General features: G+C 40.5%; 1 protein-coding gene across 2 annotated transcripts in view; it reads right to left on the bottom strand.

The window, feature by feature from the left end:
• LOC126336572 (kinase suppressor of Ras 2) overlaps positions 1-19,607 on the bottom strand; it is a 166,985-nt gene that overhangs the window by 17,552 nt on the left and 129,826 nt on the right. For both annotated transcript variants that reach the window (XM_050000428.1, XM_050000437.1), the window contains exon 15: positions 8,184-8,321. In XM_050000428.1, coding sequence (XP_049856385.1) covers positions 8,184-8,321 — 138 coding nt within the window. The remainder of the gene's footprint in view (positions 1-8,183; positions 8,322-19,607) is intronic.

Here is a 19,607-nt window from a genome sequence, read left to right on the forward strand (position 1 = left end):
CTACAAATGAAGGAAATTTAGAGAACTGGAGGAAATAGTTCAAAGGACTGCTGAACAACCCGGTAGATACCTACAACAATGAAAAAAGGCAGAAAACAACCAGAATGTACAACCATTAGTCTGATGGAGGTGATGGGAGCAATAAAAAGACTAAAAAATGGGAAAGCCCCTGGCATTCAGCAGAGCTTATCAAAGAAGGGATTGAGAAGATACACAAATGGTTAGCCGAACTGATAAAACAGGTGTGTAGAAAAGAAGTAATGCCAGAGGAATGGAAAATTGTTGCTGTATGTTCCATATACAAGAAAGGAGACAAAACGCTGACACAAAACTACAGAGGATATCTCTCCAACGCACATACTATAAAGTAATATGAAGACTTATACTCAACAGGCTCAACCCATACAGTGAGGACATATTAGACACAGCACAAGCAGGGCTCAGGAAAGGTAAATCAACAATCGACCAAATATTCACACTAAGAAAAATATTAAGTAAGAACTGGGAGCACAATTATGATACCTTTTGCCTGTTTACAGGTTTACGCAGCATATGACAGCATAGTAAGAGAGGAAATGTGGATGATAATGGCAGAGTATGGGATACCTGACTGATAAAGCTAACTAAAAAGCATGGGATGGAATCAAAAGTGTAGAGTGAAAGTACAAGAGGGGGCGGGGTGGTGGTGGGTTCTCTGAAGCATTTGAAGGAAAAACAGGAGTGAGACAAGGAGATTATATATCACCAACCCTGTTCAATTTGGCCCTCAACAACACCCTGAGGAGAGTAACATGTGAGAGTGCAGGAGTCAACATAGGAAAAAAGATAAATGTCCTGGCTTTTGCTGATGATATTGTCCTATTAGGAACGAACATGGAAACCCTGGAGCAAATGGGGACTGTGCAAATGGAAAAAGCAAAGAAAGTAAGTCTAAGTGTACATGAAAGTAAATCAAAGTTCATGGTAGTAATAAGAAGAGCTCATTTAGGACCAAACCATCTAAAAATCGGAAATCTAACAATACAGAAGACAGAGATTCACATACATCGGTGTCAGCATCAATCAACAAAACCTTATAGAACAAGAGATAGTAACAAGAACTCAAGCTGGGGGAAGATGTCTAGGAGCTATGCACAACATCATAAGATCAAAGTTACTATCTAAACAAGCAAAACAAAGAATATATCAGACCATCAGCAAGCCAATAGTGTGCTATGCAAGTTAGACACAGACCCTGACAAAGGAAACAGAGGAAAAAACTCATCAATTTTGAAAATAAAATACTGAGAAAAATATGCGGCCCAGTGAAAAAGCAATGAACAGTGGAGATTAAGGAAAAACAGAACTCAGACAATTATACACACTGCCTGGTGCCGTAGTGAGTGTGAAAATTAATAGACTGAGATGGTACGGACATGTGAGGAGGAGAGGGGAGAACACAGTAATAAAGGCTGTAAAGGATTGAGAAGCTGAAGGAAAGAGACCACTGTGATGGCCGAGAATGAGATGGAAGGATAATACCATAGGAGACATGCAGATACTGGTCTGGGAGATGAAGATCAGATGACAAAAGTGTGGAAGGCTGGACTGAGTGAGCCCAAGGACCAGCTGTGATTTGTGTCAGTAATAGTATTGTCACCTTCAGAGTAGTTGGCTTCAGTAGATAATACACTGGCAAAGTAGCCATTCCCAGTCTTGGCAGTAGTGCTGAAAGGCTTCTCAACTAGTCAACTGGTAGTGTCTTTAACATATAAGTCACGTTCTTTCAAATGTTTTCCAAGTTCTCAAAATGATGCCTATTTAAGACTTTTTCAGTCTCAGAAGAAGGAAAAAAGTCACAATGACTAATATCAAGTCAATAGGGGTGTTATGGAACAACATGATGGAAGTGGCTATTTGACATGGGGCATTGTCATGATGCAACACCCATTTGTCTGCAATGTCTGGTCTTACTTGAGTCACCCTTTTTCTGAGCTTTTCAAGGACATTTTTGTAACATGGTTGAAAGTGTGCCCTGGATAAACAAATTTTTTGTTGGTTTTTGAAGTTAAAGGTCTCACTGAGTGAGGTTTATCTTCAACAACTTCTCAGCCTTCCAAAAATGATTTATGCCAGTGAAAAAGTTTTGGTCTTGATAAGGACCATTCCCTATAGGCCTATTTCAACTTTTCAAAAGGTTACTCTTGCAGATTCCCCAAGTTTAACATAAAACCTGATGGCATAACATTGCTCTGAATTCCACTGTTCCATTTTCATAACACACAACAAAAACATAACTTCACTCATAAATTTGAAATGACCACTATCTCACATGCACCCAAATGAATTAGGAGGGAAAGTAACTAAACATGAAAGGAAAACACAGAGAAAACAAAATACAGAAGAGCTAAAAGAAAAGCAGAGAGAAATGTGACTAGCTAATCACTTACCAGAAAAACTTGGGCGAGCCAGTCACCTATTTGACAAATTAAAAACACCGTCCTAAAATCTTATTAAAAATGTTGGACAATTCATAAAACTGTAAAACTTTAACCATGCTTATTTGATTATCACTTAAAATAGAGGGCAGATTCATCAGCAAATTTGCTGCAGTCGGCTGATTGGAAAATAAAACGCAATCCAATAAAATGTAATGCACAACGACCTGTAGGCCACAGGCACTACACATTAGGGGCCAAACTGCACAATAACACTGGGTTCGGTGTGGGGCAGCGGTGAGGTGAGTTGATTGCTGTAGCCTGTTGTGTGGTTGTGCACCACTGAGGGCCACAGCGGGAATGAAGCCTCTCCGTCTTTCTAGGTCCCATGTTCAATACATACATACCCCCATATGCATGACAAGCAAATTCAAAATATAACAAGAACAATTAAAATGAAACACACACACACACACACACACACACACACACTCTTACCTGCAGAAAACTGAAAACTCATCTCTGCAGCCCACTCCTCTAACCTCCGCACTGTAAGTTGCAACTGACTGCTCACTGTTGCAACATTGGAGGAGGAACAGAAAACAGAAAAATTGTCCACAAATAAGGAGCACTGTACAGGACTCCTTACCATAGATGTGATACTTTTTATGCTTGTGGCAAAGTGGGTAACACTTAAAACACTGATCTGTGGGACACCATTCTCCTGCTCAAAACAATCTGATAGTGAGGCACCAACTTGGGTCCTAAAAAACTGCCAAGACAGGAAAGACTATATAAAGATGAGGAGATAGCCATGAAAGCCTCACTGAAGCAGCTGTGTGAGAATATGGTGTCTCCAAGTAGTATCGTATGCATCAGCTATATTGAAGAATATAGCGATACAGTGATGCTTATGTAGGAAAGCCTGCTGAGTAGCCGCCTCTAGCAATGTCAGGTTGTCGACAGTGGACCCAAATCTTCAGAATCCACACAGAGCGGATAAGGAGTTGCCTGGTCTCTAACAGCCAGACCAGACGACGGTTAATCATTTGCTCCATGGTCTTTCCTACACAGACCATTAAGGCAATATTCCAATAACTACTGGAACATGTGTGCTCCTTTCCTGGTTTGAGTATAGGTATGAGAACTGCGTCCCTCCATGAGGCATATTAGATTAAAACATTTGTGGAGAATTTCCTTTGATGCCACGGGCAAATGTCGAAACATGCAGTAACGGATTTGGTCGTGTCCGAGTGCAGTGTCACGAGTTTCAGTCAGTGCCAATTCAAGCTCCCACATGGAGAAAAGGGAGTTGTAAGCCTGAGAACTGTTGGGCCAGAAGTCCAACTTTTTCTTCTCTACGGACACACGGTAGCAATGAAGTGCCACATCCTGGCTTGCACTGGCAGTAGTTTGCGCAAAAAGCTCTGGCCAATGTCTCTGGGTGTTGTTTGGAGTCACCCTGTTTCAGCACTGCTGCTATCGATAAACAACTGTGTTTACCAGAAATCCTCTGGATGGCCTCCCAAGCTTTTGTAGAAGAAGTGGAATGATCGATGGAGTCCATGAACACATGCCATGACTGTTTTTTGCTCTCCTTAATGACGCATCGAGCTTTGGCTGTCGTGACTTGAAAGAGCACGAGGTTATCTGCTATCGGGCAACATTTTAACCATCAAAGAGCCATTCCTCCAAGGTACATGTCGCCTCCTAAGAGAACCGAAAGACTGGTGCCGATAGGTCAGCTGCATGACAGATCACATGCGTGATGTGGGCCACCCATTCCTGGGCACTGTCACAGAGTTCTAACACAGTCAATTGGCCGAACAGTGACCATTAGCCCTGCTGATCATCCATTGTAGTGGCATCTGTTCCAGCAGTCCTCTACCCATTAGGTGGATCCACAGTGGGAAGTGGTCACTGGAATGAATGAAGGTCATTAGTTGCTTCCCCCTCTGCTGAGTCTACAACAGTTGGAGAGCTGAAAGAGAGGTCGATGGAAGATGATGACCTAGTAGTAGCTGAGAAATGTGTGGGACTGCGTGTGTTAAGAATGTACAGCTCCCAAGACATTGTGAGGTTTTCCAACACTCGACCCCGGGGCAAGTATAGTGTGACCCCATAAGACATTATGGGCATTGAAATCACCCAGTAGGAGAAACGGGCATGGGAGTTGTTCAATTAGGCCCGTGAGAGCCTCAGAGTCTATTGCATCCTGCAGAGGTTAGTACAGGAAGCAGATAGTGATAGTTGGATTCCCATGAACTGCGATGGCTACTGCTTGTAGGTCAGTAACTAATGGGAGAGCATATGAGTGGCACGAGTTATTGAAAACACAGCAACACCTCTCTTGGCTTGTTACCCCGTCAGGTCATCCTTATGATGGAGGGTATAGCCCTCTAGCACAGAGGCATCAGAAGCTTTGAAATGTGTTTCCTGTAAACATGAGCAGAGGGGTTGTGTATGTGTGCACTAGGAGTTTTAGTTTCTCCACATGAATCCTGAACCCATTCATATTCCACAGTAGTATGGGAGCCATTTATCAAGGCAGTTGAACTTTCACGCTGTCTTTCCGCAGGGGTGAGGAGCTCACAACAGTTGGCGTTTTAACTTTGGGGCAAGAAAGTTGCCCCAGGAAGACTTCACAGTCCATTGGCTCTGAAGCAGAAGCAACAGGGCCACCCAGTAGAAAGACCTCAACATGGTCTGATGGGCTACTGTCTGTTTTTGCCCATGGCGGAGGCTTCCCATTTGCTGTCTTGGCCTAGGACGACTTTGCAGGAACTACCACAACAGCGGTAGAGGCAGCACTGGATTTATTACTGGACACTTCCTTTGGAGTTACTGTGAGTTCCGTAATAGTAGTAACAGTGGCTTTCTCTGAAGTTTTTGGAAGGGCTAGGGGCTCAGAAACAATTGCAGTTTGATAAGTACACTGACAAATGCAGGTACTAATGCCGACACTAGCAATTACATTTGTGTAAAAGCGTTGGCCATAGAAATATGCTTTTTAAGGGCGGAAGCAAAAGAGGTAGAGAATGTTGGAGGCTGCATGGCCTTGTAGATCATCTTGACCACTCAATATGGGATGTGTTTCAAATTTTTAATCTTGTGTATCTTCCGCTCTTCAAGGAAGGCAGTGCAATCCCTACTCCAGACAGAGTGATCCCCACAGCAATTAACACACTTTGGAGGGGAGGAGCAGTCAATTCCATCATAGATGGCCTTGTCACATTTGTCACAAGTGGCTTCATTCACATCCTAAGGTGGCATGCCCAAAACACTGGCACTTAAAATAGCGCACTCGGTTAAGGACATACGGTTGTATGCTGAGACGACGAGCCTTGATGGGCTCAGAGTTCTGTGCTATAGAAGATTAGGATAAAGAAGTCAGATTTTATGTGATCCAAAAAATGCACATCAACAATCCCCTCCTGAGCCCAGTCAACCATCAATTTCTCCTTGAGATGTTGCCAAGATCTCCACATGTCACAACACCTTTGCTATAGTTCAAGGTGTTGTGGAGCTCTGTTTCTACGGCATATTCTCCAAGACATTCAGCTTTCTGAAGATTTGTTGCTTGTTGGGAACTAGCAGTTTCGACCAATAGCACGGCATTACGCAGACATTTGATGGATTTAAGTGAACCTGCACTGCCCTCTTACCATTTCACAATTGAAAACATTCTGAGTGGCAGCATGCATTCTGTTACTATGCATGGAAAAGTTCTGTGTGACTCCTGAGTCTGGAGGTATGGCTACACAAGCTCTCTTATTTGATTGGGTGTTAGTACCTACCAACAGCCCACTCATTTCTTTGGGAAGTGGAAGAGCAAACTTCGAAGGATTCATCTCGGTTCCACGAGCAGCTAGGGAAATAGAAGTCCACCTAGACTGAGCTCCGCTTACCTAGGTAAGTCATATACAACTGAAGTGCGACAGGTTCCCCAGTGGTTGCCTGCTAACAGCTGTTCCACCTCTACAGCAATGTATCTCAACAGAGCATATCATACCTTGAGGATGAGGTTTTTTTATAGAGCTTTATTCCATCCTTGTGATCAAGGCAGTCAAGCCAAGATCCCCATTCCCTGAGACACACGACATTCCACCGCCACGCCACATGGTGGTCGCTGAAGCATGCCCATAGCTCAATGTGACAGAGGACTGACTGCACTTGCCAGTCCCAGTTCAGGAATGCCAGAGCTGCCAAGCCTAACTCAGCAAGCGAATGCTGAACTCCTGAAGGCACATGCACATGATGCCTATATGGAACTGAAACTCTGATCATCTGGAAGGGATTAACACACCAGTCTACACAAGCAGAAGAACACAGCATTGCCAGAACACTTGCAGTGTTGTCAGTCTCATTACTTCTCTCAAACATCTCCTAAGAATAAAGGAAAGAAACAGTAATACAATGCAACTTCTAATATATATAACGTTTCTCAATTACATCAACCCAAGGTGTCGAAAATCAAAGTGTAAAATTGTGGCATGCTATACATTAACATTTTGTCAACATTGCAGAAGAAGACAGAAAGCAGAAAATTTGTGAAGACAACAAGAGGTTGTAGAACAATCACAGGTGTAATAAAATCTGAAGACTCAATGTTTTAAACCAAAGAACTGCTTTTTTTTAGGTGATGGGCGAAATCTAATGTGTAATGATATATCAAGTTTTCAGGACAGGAAAATTTGGAAATGAAGAGAGATAATCGTATCCAAGCACCAAAATTCAAAACCCTCTGACATTTGTATAATGACACAATGGATATGATGTAACATAAGAGAAAAGCGTAAGCAGAAACAAGCCACCTGGATGATGGTTTAGGAGAGGAGCACACAAAAATTTGAGGCAGTGATGAGAACAGAACATGGAGCCAGACATAAGAAGACTGGGGAAACGAAGGGAAAAAGTAGGATGGTTGTAATAAATGGTGAAGCATTAAAATGAGTTGGAGAACAAGCAGTGGATAAGTAATCCCCCTCTCAGTTATTTCTAACGTATCCTTCAATTATTCTCCCTCTGAAGACCATCACTAACAAGATGTTAAACATTAAATGTTCTTAAGAGTGAAGTCTTTTATGACAGCACTGTTGTATAAAACATTCTTGGACTTTCTACTGCATCACTGCAGGTTAAAACCTGAACTGACATGGCAAGAAGTCCGATAATGTTTTATATATTAATTGTTTTTGCTCCCTTCTACATCAAATTTCTTCCTCTACAAAATCAATTTGTGGTTACACAAACTGGATCTTGCTTATTGAGATTTGACCACATACGAAGCATTATTCTTCCAGAGGCTTCTAACCTGGTTTTGGAATTTCACATGATACTGAACTGTTTCTCAAACGTTCGCCTTTGTTTCATTCTCAGGATTTCATGTATTGCGATGCTGCATCTACGTTCCTTTCACTAATAATTAATTACCAGAAATAAGGAATTAGAAAAATGATATTTTGATGTAATCCATTCAGATCCATTTAATTACAAGAATGAGAACTATAAGACAGAAAATAAGTAGTCACTGGAGAGATGTTGAGTAGTACACAGCCACATAAAAATATGCCAGAGAATGTTAAGCATTTGGAATAAGTCCTTTACCAGAGGTAAAAACACACACACACACATACACACACACACACACGCACACACACGCACGCACACACACGCACACGCACACCAACTTCAGCGTCAGTATTATAACTATATATTTCTCCATTTTTGTTGTGTGTGGCAACATTTTACAATAAAATACTGTACCCAAAAGCATAGACATCTGAAGCCTTGGTGAAAGGCAGTTCTTCTTCATCAGGCTTTTGTCTTGCCCGCAGACTCCGGACAATTTCAGGAGCCAAATAGCACAACCATCCTGGAGGGATGCTCAAGCCATCACCTTTCCTGAAACAAAAATAATTTACCTTCACATACCTATTTTTTGCCGTCACCAATTCTTGGAATTCCAAACAAGGTTAGTTTCAACACTTGTTAGTAATTCTTCTTGACTTTGGTACTTATCACCATAATGTGAAATACACCATCACATTGTCTTCTCAAGTGAACTTAATCAGATGTTGCACCCAGACACAAATGAAATTCAAAATTTTGCAGTATCAAAGGCAAGGTTTCATCAGATATAATCAATACATACCCAATAAACCCTTCATATTTCATTTTTGTGTTGGTTATTTAAATGTGAGTTAATTGAGAAATGGTAACATACATGTTTCTAAAGAATGGATAAATGGCCTGCTACATTTACAAATTGTAAACGTTTCTACATTTTGATACATCCAATCTTAAATTTGTGGAATAATTTCACTCAAACTTAGGGTAATTATAATCCACATTGTGAATACTGTGTTTGTGTGTTAAAAGTTCTAATGTGGAAATCCAAAGCCCAAGTACTGCTGAATAAATATTCAAAGGAAATACTGTGCAACAGTGTAACAAAAATTTTTTTTTCAGAGTAAGAAATAGAAATCAACATGAAGAATTGCAAATATCAAGCACAGAAAGAACAACTGTTGTCACTTTTCAAAATTTGGTACAATAACAAAGAGTTCTAATAAGAAATGGAATAATTATTACACAGACCAAGGTAATTCCTTTCAACCAGTTATTAACATCTGACTTAAGGAAAATAATTTAATTCTGGTACATTGAAGAATCACCTGTTACTCCAAACTGTAGAAAGTTCTATTTTAATGATTATATCCCATTCATTACCCAAAGGCTCTTCTTTGCAAGGCCATTTCCAGCTTCTCTCAAAGTCTTCCATATAGTTACAAGTAGATCCTTTCTTGTCATCAACAGGGGGTTTCTGAACAATCTCTGTATTCTCATCTGAATAGCAACAAACATTCAAAAGTTCAATAAACTTTTTCTTCCAGCATAATGCCAGACAAAATGATTTATGAGTGAATTTCTCACTTACAACATAGCTGAGATTCTCACTCAGGTACTCAGACCTCAATTACATTTCTTTGTGTTTAGATGAACTATTATTATCAGATAAGACTACAGTTTTCTTTGGATGGCCAGTCACGTTCCTCAAACTCAAACATCAGATCATCAACAATAATACTCTGCCCCCACATGCCCACTCAGCTCCTTATTGTTTGCTTGCCAATAATATTAACTCCTTCAACATATTTACGTTCCTCCCGTAGTGGCTGTCCTCTATGGCATAGATGTTAAATTATTCATAGCTTATGTGTGTTCAGAAGCTTTTATCTGCATACAGAAAACAGCTAAACAGCTCAGTGTATTCACAAAAAGATATATATGCCATATCAGAGTTTCATCTATTACAACTGGAGTGCACTAGAATAAACCCATCACCAAGGCAATTATGCCTGCCATATACAAATGGCAAGACCTGTGCCGACTTTTATGCCGATGGCTGGTGTGATCCTATCAGAGGGCAAGCCTGAGGATACACGGCATCTGAGTGATGGCACCACATACATTGAAAGAAATATTGTGCCAGTTATTCTGTTTCCACGGCATCAACATGTGATGATGTTACACCCCCCTTACCTTCCTCAAGTGATCATTGGAGGGAAGAACATAGTTGGTGCATGGTCCACAGAAGACGTCACCCGGGAATGTGGCAAACCGAAGTCCATACGCGTGTGTGTGAAAAGCTACAGCAATATGACGCTCAGTGGGAGGTGCACTAATAATACCAGGACCAGAGTGTCCAATGGGGGTTTGAGTAACTGGCATCTGCTGACCAGGCTGGAAGAGGTGAAGTTGACGCCATTGGTGGACATAGATGACCTCACAAGGGGCCAATATCATATATGGGACCTTTACCTATTGAGCAGTTCGATAGATGTAACCATTGTCATGCTATACTGTGATCTTTTGCAAGTCCACAGTGGTCAGTTACTCATGCTCAGTATTCGGTGATGTTTCGTAGCAGTAGTGGTAGTTACATACAATCAAGATGTACTATTCCACAACACAACTGTAGCAGATTAAATTGTTTTATTTCTCAATAACAATTCAACCACGGACTTACTTACACAACTGTTTTATCAAGATTGTGGATTAAGACAGTCTCATCATATTATTGTATTTGCATCTTGAATACTTACTCTGAAGTAATTAGTCTCTGGTATGTGTCGTGTGTGCAAATACGGACTTGAGTTTTGAGTCAATACTATTTTTTGGTTACAGGTTTTGACAGACAGATATGTAGAATAGTAGAAAGTCTAGGCTAGGCTAAAAGATGACACTTTAATTTTATCCATATTTTGCAGCTTTAAACGTGACTGTATTCAATACACGTTGAGGTATGAACTAAACGCCTTAAGTCACAAATTTTCGTGTTTTATTAAGTACATGATGCATTTCAGATCCTGTGGCTCATCAGGTATAATTTGTCTTAATACAGGGTTTATTTTTTCTCTTGAACGAGCTGAAATGCATGTTTGTGTTTCCAAACATGCATATGCAAATGTGCCTCTTAAATGAAGTGATATGTATGAAAACGATGGAAAAAAGAATGTATGCTGGTGCTAAAACATTGAAAATGGTTTTCTTGGATTGTGTGGAATATGCATTTCACCTCATTCAAGAGAGAAAAAAAAAAGCATAAATGCATCATGTTCTTAATAAAACACCAAAAGTTGTGACAGTGTTTTCTAGTTCATACCTCCAGTGTAAAAGGTGACAGCTTGATGTTAAGTTCATGAAGTCAACGTATGTCTTGTAATGAGAATAACTACTTATTGTTACGGTTATGCATGTATGAATATCAAGAGCTCAGATGGAAACACAGTTCTAAGCAAAGAAGGGAAAGCAGAGAGGTGGAAGGGGTATATAGAGGGTCTATACAAGGGTGATGTACTTGAGGACAATATTATGGAAATGGAAGAGGAAGTAGAAGTAGAAGTAGAAGTAGATGAAGACGCAATGGCAGATATGATACTGCGTGAAGTTTGACAGAGCACTGAAAGACCTGAGTCGAACCAAGGCCCCGGGAGTAGACAATGTTCCATTAGAACTACTGACAGCCTTGGGAGAATCAGTCCTGACAATACTCTACCATCTGGTGAGCAAAATGTATGCAGGGCGTCTACAGGGAGGGGAGGGGGGTGGGGGGGGGGGTGGGGGGGGGGACATGTGAGTTTGGAAAGGTGTTTCATGTGAGACAATATGGACAGAGTTTATTTTCGTATTGCGAAAGTATATACACAAATTCCACGAGTTACAGCATGGTACCTTCCGAAGCTCTAAAATAGAGATTGCATTGAGCGATGCACTTTTGTCAGCCAGTCATAGCTCATGTCACGTTATCTCGCTAGCGAATGACGGCAGTTATTCAGAGCACGGGGCCTACAAGAAAGACAGGCCGCGGCACGTACGTTACAAAGGTAGGCCGGGCTCGCTCAACAGGGCTCGCACAACTCAGCAAAGTGCGTTTCCACACCGGTTAACTCTTAATTAAATGTGTATGTACAAACGAGAATTGCACCGTCTATTGGAATACACTGTTATTAGTCCTACAATGATAGGAAGTCCGTAGGCCTACTAACAGGCTCTAGTTTGGCAATTAAAATCATGCCAAAATGATTATCAGTTGCGTAAGGCACCACATCATCTATGAAAGGAGAACTGTTACAGAGAAGAGACTAAATACTATAAACGAGCGGTTATACCATTTCTATCGAGCATTGATTTTTAAATTTTGTAGATCGAATAGTAATTAGTAAGACTTCATAATAACGGACTCCAGTACAAGATGCAATTATTATTAGTATGCATGCACCCGGTCGTGAGTTAACAGATTTATAAATGCATTTTGCTCGCTGAGCTAAGGGAATGAGCGAGCTCAGGCTGTTCTTCGTGATGTACGCGCCGCAGCCTACCTTTCTCATGGGCCTCATTCAGTGCATAAGACATGTTATGTACTCAACCACTAGCAGCATCATTGTTAAGTAGCACGACCATACAAAGACGAAAGGTTAATGGGTTAAAGTAATGTAAGTACACTATATCTTCACGAAAAGCTGAACTTTCACATATAATATTGGGCATTAACAATGTTTTGCTCTTTTTTCTCTGAGGGCATAATTAGGCAGGAACCTAAGAATGCTTCAGAAACTAAACTGCTGTATTTGATGTATTTCACACATATACTTTTATGCAAACATGCAGTTCAAATGCCAATGAGAATCAAAGATCTTTCCAAAATGCGTTGTTTTTTTGCTGGATTTCATTTCCTTAAGTGCTCGCAAGTATAAAACCCCTAACCTTTCCATAAGCCGTTTTCCAATAACACAATTCATTTAGTTTTTATGTCATGATCATGGCTGCAGCAATTTAGGAGAACCTTTACAAAGTGAAGTTTATACTTAGCTGTAGTCGGTGTCATGTTTTACAGCAGAGTGATGCAACAACTTTGACACTGTTTTTATTCGAAACTCCGAATACACTGTACAACATTTAAACACCCACTGATGTAAGGCTGCGAGCACTCACAGCAAGGTCTAGGGATCTTTGAGAGCATTCTGTGTTCTGCCTGACTGGGACTGGAGTGGCAATGAAGGATGGACAGAATAGGAGCAGTCACCATGGCATCAGCTGGTCAATGCAAAGCAATCCAGTGACTGGATGGAGTGGGAAGAGACATCGCTGCAAGCTGAGATGGTATGGTGAGGTGAGGTGAGGAGAGGTGACCAAGCCAGCAATCGATCACACAAAAGACAAGCCATCACTGTCAGCAGCTAACATCGTTACATGCCTGCACAAAATCCCAATACCATGAAACACCATAATAATACAGCCCGCTGTTACCGTGATTAAATACAAATAAAACAATTGCCATTTATACATCCAATGCCAAAAAATATAGCTTGGTATATATAAGGGGGGGGGGGGGGGGGAACATCGAGAGAGTATTACAGGAAAATACTAGCTGGCAGATGAGTGGTAAACAAAAACATTGCGAAGTTGGTCAATAATTAAAGAAGTAGTCTGGAGCATGAGTCTTGAAATACGAGTTTATTGAGCCGAGTAGCATGTTCTTCAGATGATCATAGACTACTGTGTAGCTAGCATGTTTTGGGTTGTTTTTGTGCTCTATCTTTGCAAAAAACATTCACAAATACAGAAGCAGTTACTAGAGCGCACTCCGCAACATCTAAGTTCTCCAGCCATCGAATCACGCAAATTGTCAAGGGTAACCGTTTCGATTCCATGGTCCAAATATACAGAGCTACTTTGGAATGAAAATCCTTAAATAGGTTTTACAAGGCATGTAAAAACTGAACTATCATCCAGAGTGTTTACTGCAGACTTGGATTAGCAGAAAAATGTGGAGAGGGGGGCTTGCAAATACGTCAAAAAACAGCAAGAAAACATAACGTGAAGAAAACAATAACAACTGAACAGTGTTTATTACGTTTCTAGGTATGGAGGGATACATAAAAAGCGACATTATCAATATGTCAAGTAAAACCATATTTTAAAATTAAGCGGGTAAATCATTACTCTACATGTATGCTGGTACAGAATCTAGACTTTCAATTAAAATTGGTATATGTACAACAGAAGGTCTACCAAGTGCTAAAGCACTTCGGAAATTTTACATACAGTAGAGCGCCTCAGCTGTAAAGTAACTGGGAGGCCAAGTCGTTCGTAACTGGCAGACTTCATAACTTAGAAATCGTAGATGGAAGACGAGAGTAAGTAACCAATAGCAGCCGAGAGAGAGAGAGAGAGAGAGAGAGAGAGAGAGAGAGAGAGAGAGAGAGAGAGAGAGAGAGAGAGAGAGAGAGAGGAGCCTCATGATAACGAATAAGCTAGAACGAAAAGGTGGCGAAGCCTTCAGAACTTTGGTCGATGAGTGCACTGGCCTTATTATCTTTCGTCTTTATAATTGAGGTGCTGTACTGTACATGTAAAATTAGCTAGAAACTTGCAACAGATTATTGGAGTAAGACTGGTTGATAAGTCTTGTCATTCATAGTTTCTTAAAGGGTCAGCAAACGCAGCACTACTAATAATATCATAATTAATGCTGATTGTCACTTGACAGAGACAGTGTTGTCACACTTGCCTCTCTCGCTTTTCAAATCACACAGTCTGTCAATAGTCAGTGTGCTCGGCTCACCTGCTGAATTCAGTTCTGCACACGTGCGGGGCAAAGTTTTATAAACTGACAAGGTAGGTAACACTCATTGTGTCATTTCATTATGCGTAATAATGAGGCGCAGCCTTATTTACATCCATCGTTCCTCTTTCTCCAATAAAGGCTGCCCACCAACAATCACTACAACTGCGCCATGTCGATTGGTTTTCAAGATAGCTGGCTTTCAGATCGAGCATTCAAGGATTGGTTGGTGGAAGTACCCACAGACCTTTACAGTGCTAAATGTGGATTTTGTCCAGGGATCCTCATTACCATCCGTACTATGGGAAGATTGGCTCTTACAAGTCACATGACAAAATCCAAGAAGCACGTTGCGAAAGCAGCTGCCATGAGGAGCACACCAAGTTTGTATGTCTACATCCGACCGGCAGCGACCACTTCAACCCAGCAGACAGATTCTACTTCCAATACCACATCTGCAGATTCAGCTGGGTCAACAACAGTGGCGTTGGCCACTGGAATTGCTGTGTACCCGCAGAAGGATGTCACTGCAATGTTAAAACCCAGGGATAAACTAAGAGGAATTGAAGAATGAAGTATGAAGTAACAAAGGCGGAAATACTGTGGTGGTTGGAGTGCATCGTTTCACGCAAGTCACTGCGTAGTTCTGTGAACAACGTGGTGCTTTTCCCCGCAATGTTCCCCTGACAGTGAAGTGTCCAAGAACATGCGTTTACAAAAGGACAAAATTGGTTATATCGCGCAATATGGACTAGCTCACTCCTTTGAGCCTGAAATTAAATCTGACCACATAAACGCATCAAGGATTGTTGTTTGTTTTCACGAATCCTTTAACAAGGTGTGCAAAACAATCCAGATGGACATTGTAGTGCATTATTGGGACATTAAAAAAATTTAGTGTGCACCCGTTACTACGCATCCGCTTTTCTAGGCAGTTCGACGACAGCTAAACTACTCGAGTCCTTCAAGAAAAAAATTCCGGGCGAAACAATGAAAAAACTTTTACAAGTGTCGATGGACGGCCCGAACGTCAACTTCATGCTTTTAAGGGAACTTAAAATTTTTTTTTTTTAAAGAATCTGAAGGAGTAGACACCGTTTTACTGGAAACAGCAACGTGTGGGCTTCATGTTGTTCACGGCGCCTTCAAGTCCACAAATTAGGAAACACAGTAGATGATAATTCAGTTTTTATGTGCCTTGTACAATCTTTTTAAAGATGTCCCTGCCAGAAGAGCTCTGTATAGTTCGACAACAGAATCAGAACTGTTTCCCTTAAAGTTTTGCGCTATCCGATGGCTGGAGAATGTGGAAGTTGCTGAGCGAGCTCTAGTAACGCTTCCATTTCTGTGAGTATTTGTTGGAAAACTGGAAGAAAAAAAAACAAACCAAAATGTGCCAGCTATAAAGTAGTGGAGGATCACCTCAAGGACATGCGACTCAGTCCGAAAATTGCCTTTTGCAATCCTAACGGATTTCCAATTCGACTGGCTGCTAGCACTGTTCCTCCACTCTGCTTTGACAGAGATAATGGAGACAACGATGAAACGATTTGTCCAGCCTACAAAGATCTCGCCGTCAGTTATTTTGGACAAAGAACCCAATCTTTTGGGTGTGAACCATGCCAAGATTGGGTCCACCGTCAAGAATGAGTTCAGAAAGTGAGGTCTCTCACAGCCTTTGAAATCACTAAGTTCCAGAACAAATGTAGAAGAGGAATGATCAAGCTCGTGTCAAAGTTGATGGAGAAATCTCCCCTACACTTAAGCTTGACAAAAGCTGTAAGCTGCTTTGATCCCACAATAGCATGCAGGAGGGAAGCTGCTCCCAAAGGATTTCATTGTTTTCAACAGATTTTGGTGGAGAGCAATTGGATGGACGGTGGATGTGCCAATAAAGCAGAAGTGCAATACGCTTCTGTTGTTAAGAAGAACTGCGAAACAAAATTCGAAACATTCAATAAAAAGCAGCAACAGCTTGATGAGTCCTGGATGAAATGTCTCAAGAACCAGGGTGCAACGTGCCATGAGCTGCAAAAGCCAATGGAAATCGCGCTCACTTTGTCACACGGTCAAGCAGCTGCAGAGTGAGGAATCTCGGTAACAAAGAGTGCCTCTTCGAGGATATGAGGGAACAATGTGTAGTGAGCAGAGGACCGGTGTATGACACAGTCAAGACACACAGCGGAGTCCAAGGAGTGCCTATAACAAAGACTCTAATACACTCTGTAAGAAACTCACGAGATTGATATGCTGAAGACCTCAAAAATCGAAACGACGAGTCATCCAGGATAAAGGATCATCTGACTAAAAGGAAGATTGCTGAAGCAGAAATAAAGACAGCTTAAAGAGAAGAAGGCAAAAGTAGGGGGAACCATTGAAAACGCTCAGACAGAGTGAGAATCTATTACAGAACGAATTAATGCTCTCGCACACGGCTCCAAGCGAACTATTCTCCAAAGTCAATTCCTAAATTACAGTATTTGTTGTTAAACATGGCACTTCCTTCTAAATTATTGGTTGTATTGCATAATAATAATTAAGATGTTTCTTTAATAAAATGTTTTTAAAACAAATGAATATGATAGCGTTATTAATTTTAAACTGCTATCTCCCATAGATGTTTAAATATACATTTCAAACAATAACTTTTGTGATTAAGAAACATTTGAAAAATTAACCTAATTTAAGAAATTAAGTATTAAAATAAAGAACAGGTGTAAAATTTAGCAACATGAAAATCCGAAAAGAGAAGACTGTAAAAATGCGCAAAATATTTTACGGAAAAAAATCTCTTATTCTAAAACTAAAGCAAGTTGTTAAAGTTCTTTAATAACAATTAAGCCACAAGCTTTTGTACTTAAATAAAAACAATAATAAAATCAGAAAAATTGAGGAATGGTAGAGGTAAAACACATACTTGTCCTTACTGATAGCAAATTTTAGAAAGGGGAATATAGTAGCTGCGCTCTAAAATGGCTAATATCGTACGACAGCAAGGCACGGATGTCCCGCTACCTGTCGCTTGATTGATGCTGCCTTCTGTTGTCCATTTATAGGATTAGTTAGAAAGAAGTAGTAGCAGAGGTTAGAGCTGTTCCGAGACGAAGAGAGAATTCACCGGCAAAAAAAAAAGTAGGAAAGAAGCAAACTGGTATTGCTCTGCATGCCAGAACACTTCGTCTTTTCTATACTATAGAAAAGTCCAAGTGTTCTGGCATGAAGAGACATGTGACATTGCTCAGTAACACATTATGCACTTTTTTTGAAGGTCAATTATACTTTTTGCCATCAATTGCATAATTTTTTTATCTATGAAACAACAACATTCAATATTAAAACTAACATGAAGTTCAGTCTTTTTTAACGCGTGTTACACATTAAGTCATATCAAGTACAAAGATGCCGGTAAAATTTTAAATTGTGGCATACACGACATCATCTGGGCCCGAAATTTTTCAAATGGCTGATCCTCAAGTGTTACAATTTGAATGAGAATTATAATGCCCTGTGATTTAAGAAATCCACTGCACATTCTCAAACGTAACATAAATCATCTTGCATGGGAATTTACTTTGAAAGTAACACTTCACAAGGCACTATTCGGAATATTTTTCAGTGATCTGTTAGAAATGTAAGCCGCGTGGGATTAGCCAAGCGGTGTAAGGCGCTACAGTCATGGACTGTGCGGCTGGTCCCGGAGGAGGTTCGAGTCTTCCCTCAAGCATGGGTGTATGAGTCTGTCCTTAGGATAATTTAGGTTAAGTAGTGTGTAAGCTTGGGGACTGATGGCCTTAACAGTTAAGTCCCATTAGATTTCACACACATTTGGACATTTTTTTGTTTGAAATGTAAACAATTGTGACGTCATGCACATTGAATGCACGTTAGTTGTTACGGACGTACTGCATAATCTTCGACCTAAAGCTTTTGACACTTTTTGGTGTCGGCAAACTGGTCTGTCCATTGTGTACATTACCCATTTTCTATGCAATTAAACTTTTATTTTGGTGTTATTCTCTGATTTATGTTTCATCGCTGCAGTATTATTCAGTAGTAGTGGGCTAAAGTTCTTTGTCAGCGTATAAGATCTTACACGTCAAACCTAAAAAAATTTAACTGTAATATAAAACAATTAAAAATCCCGGAATACTAAAAAATTTCAGAGTTTTTCCCAGATGAAAAAATTCCCGGGTTTTTCCCGGACCTCCCGGGCCGTATACACCCTGTGTACGAGACAGGCGAAATACCCTCACACTTCAAGAAGAATATAATAATTTCAATCCCAAAGAAAGCAGGTGCTGATAGAAGTGAAAATTACCAAACTATCAGTTTAATAAGTCACAGCTGCAAAATACTAACGCAAATTCTTTACAGATGAATGGAAAATCTGGTAGAAGCCGACCTCGGGGAAGATCAGTTTGGATTACGTAGAAAGGTTGAACACGTGAGGCAATACTGACCCTATGACTTATCTTAGAAGATAAATTAAGGAAAGACAAAGCTACATTTCTAGCATTTGTAGACTTAGAGAAAGCTTTTGACAATGTTGACTGGAATACTCTCTTTCAAATTCTGAAGGTGGCAGGGGTAAAATACAGGGAGCGAAAGGCTATTTACAATTTCTACAGAAACCAGATGGCAGTTATAAGAGTTGAGGAACATGAAAGGGAAGCAGTGGTTGGGAAGGGTGAGACAGGGTTGTAGCCTCTGCCCAATGATATTCAATCTATATATTGAGCAAGCAGTAAAGGATCAAAGAAAAATACGGAGTAGGTATTAAAAGCCATTGAGAAGAAATAAAAACTTTGAGGTTCGCCGACGACATTGTAATTCTGTCAGAGACAGCAACGGACTTTGAAGAACAGTTGAACGGAATGGACAGTGTCTTGAGAGGAGGATATAAGATGAACATCAACAAAAGCAAAATGAGGATATGGAATGAGTGGGATATGGAATTGAGTGGGTGATGCGAAGAGAAGTAGATTACGAAATAAGACACTTGAAGTAGTCAAGGAGTTTCGATATTTAGGGATCAAAATAACTGATGATGGTCGAAGTAG

Source organism: Schistocerca gregaria, chromosome 1 (assembly GCF_023897955.1).
Source record: "Schistocerca gregaria isolate iqSchGreg1 chromosome 1, iqSchGreg1.2, whole genome shotgun sequence".
In the NCBI taxonomy this organism is placed as follows: Eukaryota; Metazoa; Arthropoda; class Insecta; order Orthoptera; family Acrididae; genus Schistocerca; species Schistocerca gregaria.